General features: G+C 35.4%; 1 protein-coding gene across 1 annotated transcript in view; it reads left to right on the forward strand.

Moving 5' to 3' along the window:
• Window positions 1-4634, forward strand: part of LOC105442583 — a 6025-nt gene extending 1391 nt beyond the window's left edge. Inside the window, exons 3-9 of the mRNA XM_030989771.1 lie at window positions 604-879; window positions 1397-1669; window positions 2235-2384; window positions 2810-2853; window positions 3782-3877; window positions 4122-4217; window positions 4626-4634. Of these exons, the coding sequence (XP_030845631.1) occupies window positions 604-879; window positions 1397-1669; window positions 2235-2384; window positions 2810-2853; window positions 3782-3877; window positions 4122-4217; window positions 4626-4634 (944 nt within the window). The remainder of the gene's footprint in view (window positions 1-603; window positions 880-1396; window positions 1670-2234; window positions 2385-2809; window positions 2854-3781; window positions 3878-4121; window positions 4218-4625) is intronic.
• Window positions 4635-8041: the final 3407 nt, after the last annotated feature.

Consider the following 8041-nt stretch of genomic DNA (forward strand, 5'->3'; position numbering starts at 1 on the left):
TACCACCGAATTTTCTATAACAAACAAAATATAATGATAAACAATTACATATTAAACAAACAAACAATTACAAATAAACCTACAAATTACAATACAATACAATTAAAAATTGTATTACACAGAAGAAACAACATTGATGTTCCATATACCATCTGTGGGAGTGTCGTGGTCGAGTGGCTTAAGGCACTTGACTGGAGATGTGAAGGTCGAGGGTTCGAATCGCAACATATTTTTTTAATATCCTTTGGCAAGATATTAACCTACACTTGCTACTCTCCACCCAGGTGTTAAAATGGGTACCCGGTAGGATGCGACCGTCATTGTTGGTCAAACAGTTTTTGAGCGTCAAGTAACGCCTGGCTGGAATGCTCCCCATGGAGTGGAGATTGTGCACACAGTATGTGCGGGCAAGCACTGAATCCAATAACCGGGGTAATAGTATATCTGTAAAGCGAGACATCCGAGATGTAATAAGCGGTATATAAAAGCTGAATATTATTCTTATTATTATCCCGACTGTTTTATGTTTTAATATACTGTTGTTGTATTGTTGCTCTTCTATCCAACGGGTCATGTGTATATTCTGCTATTATTTTGATCCAGCTATAACGACATCAAGTGGGAAAACGACAACTCTCCAATGTCCGATTGCAAACCTTGTCTCTGATCTGCAGTCTCTCTACTGGAGGAAAGATGGGACAACAATCTATTCCTTAACAGGCAGTGGGGTGCATACTATTGGGAAGTACCTGGTCACTTTAACAGCGTCTCTCGTCATACCTGATGTCACGGAGAGTGATGCTGGAAACTATTCCTGTAAAGTTGTTCGGCAGTCCTTAGCAACCGAAGAGAGTGATGTCATGCAGCTATACGTGATAGGTATGAAGTAAAAATGATATGAACAGGAGAATTACACGTACTATCACATTCAATTAATCATTTTTTGGGGCAGAAAAATTACGCCTCATGTGTAACGACCATTATACTTAATTCATGGCGGACTCATTGCACTGTCAGAATAATTATTAGTTTCTCATTGTATACTGAAACATATTACCGAAGCATAAGGCCTACAGTATGTTTACACTCAACTAGAGATTTAGAGAGATCGCTATTGGAAGTCCTCAGACGTGTCGGAAACTACTTAGTATCCCTTGAACTGAGATGTAGGGAAGGAGCAGGTGTTCAAGTGACTTTTGAATCGATTTACATCTTCAACTGTCATTTGTAAAGCTGATCTTCTACGACGACTTAGTTCACAGGTGTTGTGCTCTTCATCATCTTCTTCTTGTTCTTCTCCTTCTTTTTCTTTATCTTTTTCTTCTTCCTTTTCTTCTTCTTCTCCTCCTCATCCTATTCTTTGTCTTTTTCTCTTTTTTCTTTTAATCTATTTTAGACGTATCTGTGAGCCACTGCAAAGGCACTAGGCAGGAGGTGGGTGGTTGTAGCTGTTCCATCAATGGTTCAAACATTACATCCTTGCAGTGCTCTGCATCAGGTTTTCCTCATCCTCCAGTTATCACCTGGGAGGAGGATAGCATCATCTACCAATCCTCATCTGTTAACTTGACAAGGTTTCGTGTAAACACCACTCTCATCTGCAAGGCAAGGGATGAGAATGTGGAGAGTGCCGTGGAAAATAAAACCGTGTGCGTCTACTATGCGTTTGGTATGTTGAACTTTTACAACTGATTATTGTATTTCCCTATCGTATATGCTTGCAAATGAACAAACCTTGTGGCCCGAATTCACAGAGAAGGTTTGTTGACAAATCTCCTTTGTGAATTCGGGCCTTAAAGTTTGATTTAAAAACAAAAATACTTTAAACTATTTACCCTAAAGCCTCTCTAAAATGTTGGGAGCCCAACAGATTGGATGGCAATAATTCATTTAAATTGTGTAATGATGTGAAAGAGGATGTCATTTAACACTCAATTCTGCAAGGATTTTCAAAACAAATGTGTTTGAAGACGAATATTAATCGAAGCATACCCAATTTGGGTTTTCTGCGTACAACACAAAACCAAAGATTATTCAACGTGTGCGCAACCCGCGCTGCGAACGCAATTCCTTCTGGGTGGGGCCCCATCTGGATTTCCCACTGCTTACAGTTTCTTTAGACTTTATGGTGATTAATTTCATTCAGAAGTTATTTGCTGAAAATCTATTTAATATGTTAAAGACCTTACTTACAATAAAAGAAATATTGGCGTATGGATATTGTCTACTTTCAGAAGTAACTTCGTCCTGTGGATCCCAAGTTGAAACAACTACTGCGTCGGTAAATAATCGTGGTGCAGCTATAGTGTTATACATCTTCCTGATCATCGTGCTCTTAACATTGTTGATACTTTGTTTTGCAGCTGTGTATTTACGCAAAGCAGGTTAGTTTTTACCTGTGCTGATAGTATTGTGATGAACGAGAATGAAAATGTTTGCTTTTTACAAATATTTGTAACCTGTATCAGTTATGTGATATTGCCCTTTTTGTTATCCCACATTCCCATAAAATGTTGTTTGCTCCTTCCTTTTGTATTTTTCTTGTCATCGATCTTTTATCTATATATCATGTATTTTATGTTAATGTGTAATGTTTTTTTTAATAGGAAATGAAAAAAATGAAATGAAATGAAATATTGATCTGATCATGCTGACGATGAGCATTAAATAATAACGTTGATCTCACTGTTTAAATAAGATTAAGGACAGAACATAAAACAAACAAAATAAATTAAGAAATCATTAACAATAACAGGATGAACACTGTAAAACCGACATTGATAATTTCTCTGTTTTTCCTGTTTCCTAGGGAGAGTCTTCCGTTTACCATACACACTCAAGAAGACTTCAACGGTAATAATCTTGATCATACCTTACGTCATAGCCGTTTGTTCAATGTAATATAATAATAATAATCTATTTTTGTATAGCGCATTACACATTACAAATTATGTCACTATGCGCTTAGAAAGAAAAGCAAAGGGAAATATAGGGTACTGAGTTCCTTTACTTGTTTTACAGCAATTGAAATAAATGTGTTTTTAGGATAACACCTGAAACTATAATCCAAAACGACAACTACAACTAAGTTACAACGTAATCGTTAACAGCGATCACAGTTTTATTACGGTAACCCCAGTCACTGGATTCAATTACAATGCTACATAATAACAATGCTCATTCTCCTCTCTGGAGAGCATTCCAGCCAGTCGCTCGCACCTGGGTTGATAGAAGCAACGTATAAAAAATGCCTCGCTCAAGGTTAGCTGCATCCTTTGAGGACAATTTCCTTCTAGATGAAGGCTGCTAGTAGTCCCACTCAAAGATGGCTTTGTGTTGTTAGAAAAATCAAGCTATACAACTAACTTTATACAAAATACGAACTCCGTATTTAAAAGTTGGCCTCCGTCGAATAAAAAAAATCTATCTCTCTACTCCGTGATGTTCGGTAACTCAGTCGTGACATTCCTGTAGCAGCGAATAAACATATGCACATAAAGGACATCTAAATAACATTTAAACACTGTTTGCCATAGAGTTGGATTTTTGTTCTTAACTCTTTTCATGAAATTATTTTGGCAATATGATTTATTCCTGATTGATAAAGTTTACCTGCTCAATCTAAGAACTCGTGGAGGTTGACCAATACATTTCTGAGAAGACACAAATTCTATCCATCAATATTAATTCATATTGTCACAATCACTTCCTGAAAAAAGGTAAGGAAAAAAAGGCCATTTCATTTGCAACAGTGTATTATAAATATGTATATCTTTTTCAGTCCAAAGTATCCAGTGTAGGAAATCTACCCACATCGCAACCAGAGAGCACACCCGTCAAGGATGAATTTGAAGATGGTGACTGCAATCAAGACGTTGTAAGTTCTACCAGAATGCCTCAACAATTTTTTCCACTTAGTTAATCAAGTCTGTGTGCTTTTCCTTTGTAAGAGTTCCGCGGGAAACGAAACGAGTACAAGTATTTAAAATAAAAATTAATATTTCATCGTTCGCAAAAGTCATACAAATATTCTTAAGGTCGAATAAAATTCAATTAAGTAACGGGAACTTTCCTAATTTTCTTAACAGAAACGGACATCTTACTCGTCTTATCTTTTTCAGTCCAAAGTATCCAGCGTAGGAAATCTACCCACATCGCAACCAGAGAGCACACCCGTCAAGGATGAATTTGAAGATGGTGACTGCAATCAAGACGTTGTAAGTTCTACCAGAATGCCTCAACAATTTGTTCCACTTAGTTAATCAAGTCTGTGTGCTTTTCCTTTGTAAGAGCTCCGTGGGAAACGAAACGAGTACAACAAGTTTAAGATATGAATTAATATTTCATCGTTCGCAAAAGTCATACAAATATTCTTAAGGTCGAATAAAATTCAGTTAAGTAACGGGAACTTTCCTAATTTTCTTAACAGAAACGGACATCTTACTCCTCATTTAATATTGATTATACACTTTTAAAGTTAGAGTTTTAAAAACACAATTTGCCATTTCTTGTAAGGTACTAGTAATATTTTGATATAGGCTTTAGTAGTATAATTTGTGTGATAGTGATTGTAATGACTTCTTACATGTTTTCTTTTCTTATACGATTCTATTTTCTATTTTTAGATAGTTTAACTATGTGTATTATTATTCCTTTCAATGCAATATTTTGCATTCATATAAGGAACGAAATGATGTAAATTTTGTACATATGTGCCAAGCATTGTAGTCTAGTAAATATTATTTATCATTTGATTACTGAATGCATTTTCAATGGTGCAATAAAAATGTACAATGACACTGAAAAATTCAGCCAGTTTGACAGCAAAGGCTTGTCAAATAAAACCATCATCAAATTGAATTGTATTAATTACAGCCAAAGATACCTGAAGAACCATACAAACCACCTTTACCTGGGATGAACAGCAATGCAGGAAGTGTCCGTGCCTTGAAGGATAGCTCGACAAATGTAAGTAGAACATATTGGAATCATTCATTCATTAAAGTATCTAATGATGAGGGGTGGGGGAAAAATCTGATGGAATTTCATAGTCATTCAAATAGATTTAACTTGTGTTATGTTTGTGAAAAAACTGCCTAATAATATTGACATTTCAATATCGCAATGTTCAATCAGATAATGATTAGTTTATTCATTCATTTCATTTCAATCCATTTATTTATTCAACCATCAAAATATATATACGATCAAAATAAGTTGCATCTAAAATTTAGCAGAACACAATCAGGGGTGTCGATTTGTATCTGTGGTTAAGGGGGGGGGGGGAAATGATAGATGCCAAAATATTTTCGGCAATGGATCAAAGCAACCAAGAGGAAGAAACGTGTGGCAGGTTGCACCCCTACCTTCCAAGTTATTAACTTTTTCAAGTCACCCTCAATAAACATAACATTTCAGAGAATATAAGAGTGGTGATAACATTAATAACATGCTAAATGTAATAGTCCTGACTCTTGCCTACAGTGTAGGCCTACCAGACTGATATTATCTATTTTTAAACAAAATTTAGAGATTACCAAAAAAAATCCAATGGTGAGGGATATCAACTTCTGAAAGTATTATGTAATAATAAGCAACCAGGTTCATGTAGACTGAAATTCTTTATTTCCTGGTGATATAAACATACATTTTATGAATATTGATGTCTCCACCCAACATTCATCGTGAAAAACCCATTTCAATATTCTGTGTAAGGAGATCTCAGAAAAAGATAGTTTTCATTAGTAAATGAAAAACATATTGCTTTTGGTTCTTCATTTGATTCTCTTCCTTCTTTAATTAAACCAATAGAATATCACTGATGCAAAATTTGGTTCTCAAAATGACAGAAAATTCCACTCCTGATCTCATACAAACTATCAGTTTCTTAAAAACATGATATAAAACTTACGTTCCAACTACCAAACAACAATCTTTCATGATCTCCTTCTTCACCCAGATATACTTATCATACCAGATATAAGCATAATATTCCCCTAAGGCCCTGACCAGAGCACTAGTTTTTTCTTAAAAAATTATAACCAGTCTTAGAAGGTGCATTATTATTGGAAGGGTGTTATAAAAAAAACCTTCAAACTTAATAACATTCTAACCTTCACAAACACCCTAACTATCTTATGCATGTAACGTTTGAACACAATACATAGGCCTACACCTTCTCTTCAATAAAACTAAAATAAGTTGTGACATAATAATCTTTTTCCAAAATATCGAACTGGAGTATTCTGTTCTATTGCTTGTTTATGTTCATACAAACTAGAGCTTATTTTCAAGAGGCACTAGATCCATGTGTGTAAGAAAAAACTCTTTGTTTACCCGATTTTGTTCAGGTGTCTATACAAAATTGTTATTAAAAGATGCATGTGTTCATAATTTCTCTCGTAATTTAGGTTAATAATTTTGTTCAAGGTATATAGGAAAATTTATATCTTTATCTCCACTTGCTATCAAAAGATTTAGCTCCTTTCGGAAAATAGCTCTTCAAATGTTTTACATGTAGAGATATAAATAAACAATGAAATGGCTGAAAATCAATAAAACAAAATAGATACTGAGTATGAATCAGGGAACAAACTGAAAGTTTCGTATCCTACATGCTGCCATTTGGACAAAACTGTCTTTCTCTTGTCTTTCTTCCCTTTCTCTTCCCCCTTCCTTTTTTCTTCTTCCCGTTTCTTCCCCTTTTTCCTTTTTCACAGGTAGCAAGCCCATATAGGGCCCATATGGGGATGATCTGGGTCACTTGTGCCATCTGGGCTAAATGGAACCCATATATGTATTCCATATGGGGCCAATATTTAGTAACCCATATGGGATCTATACTATCTGGGCCAGCCCTTATGGGTCCCAGATGGGAATGAGCTGGGCGTACACATATGGGCCCAGTTTGGTATGGGTCCCATCTGGGTCCCATCTGTCTCATATGGGTCCCATATGCTTCTTGGGTGCAGATGCCTTAGGGCCCCAGATGGTTTTCCATATGGGGCCCATGTTTCAGAGAATATGGGACCCATGTGTGTCCCACATGGGCCTGCTACCTGGGTTATTATCCTCTCTGTCTCTAATTATCTCTCTCTCCCACTCTCTACTTCTTTTTTGCACTTTTGTGCTTCGCGCTTAACATTTAGCTCATTGCTTTTTAACGCAGCGCACTGCATTTCTATGATGGTGTTGATTGAATAAATTGAATAAATTCATCAATTCCTGATGGAGCCGTATGAGCGAGAATTCGATTTATTCTTGTCTCATATACGGTTGTCTTATTTACTTCGATTTCTATTTATATATGTATTATGAAAATGAGAATGATTTTGGCAATATGATTTCGTGACAGATAACGTTTATCTGCTCAGAAGTGTATCAATCAATCTAAACAGCCATAGAGGTTGACCAAGAAAGTTCTGAGAAGATACAAACTCTATCTATCAAGATTAAATCATATTGTCACAATTATTTCATGAAAAAAAATATATTCGAAAGTCATGGGTAACAGTGTACTATAATTATAATATACATATATATATATATATATATATATATATATGTAATATATAATATAATCCTTTTAGTCCAAAAGAAAGAGCGAAGGAGATCTACAGGCATCGCAACCAGAGAACACATCCATCAAGGATGAACCTGAGGATGATGACCTTTCCCAAACGGACGGCAATCAAGACCTTGTAAGTTTTAGCAAAATGTATTAAAGATTTGTTTTTTCTCCAGTTAATCAATTCTGTGTGTTTTTTCTCGGTACGAGTTTCATGGGAAAGGAATAGAGTTCAACACGCATTAATATTCGATAGTTCACAAAGGTTTTAAAAAACATCATAAGGTCGTAAAATCCGAATAAATAACGAGAACTTTCTTTATAAATTCCTTAACATTATTGACTACAATCAAGACCTTGTAAGTTTTACCAGAATGTCTCAACGATTTGTTTTTCTCCAGTTAATCGATTCTGTGTGCTTTCCCCCTCGTATACTTCCGTGGAAAAGGAATAGAGTTCAACAAGTATTTCAAA

This window comes from Strongylocentrotus purpuratus, unplaced genomic scaffold, assembly GCF_000002235.5.
Source record: "Strongylocentrotus purpuratus isolate Spur 01 unplaced genomic scaffold, Spur_5.0 spur5_contig_843, whole genome shotgun sequence".
Taxonomy (NCBI): Eukaryota; Metazoa; Echinodermata; class Echinoidea; order Camarodonta; family Strongylocentrotidae; genus Strongylocentrotus; species Strongylocentrotus purpuratus.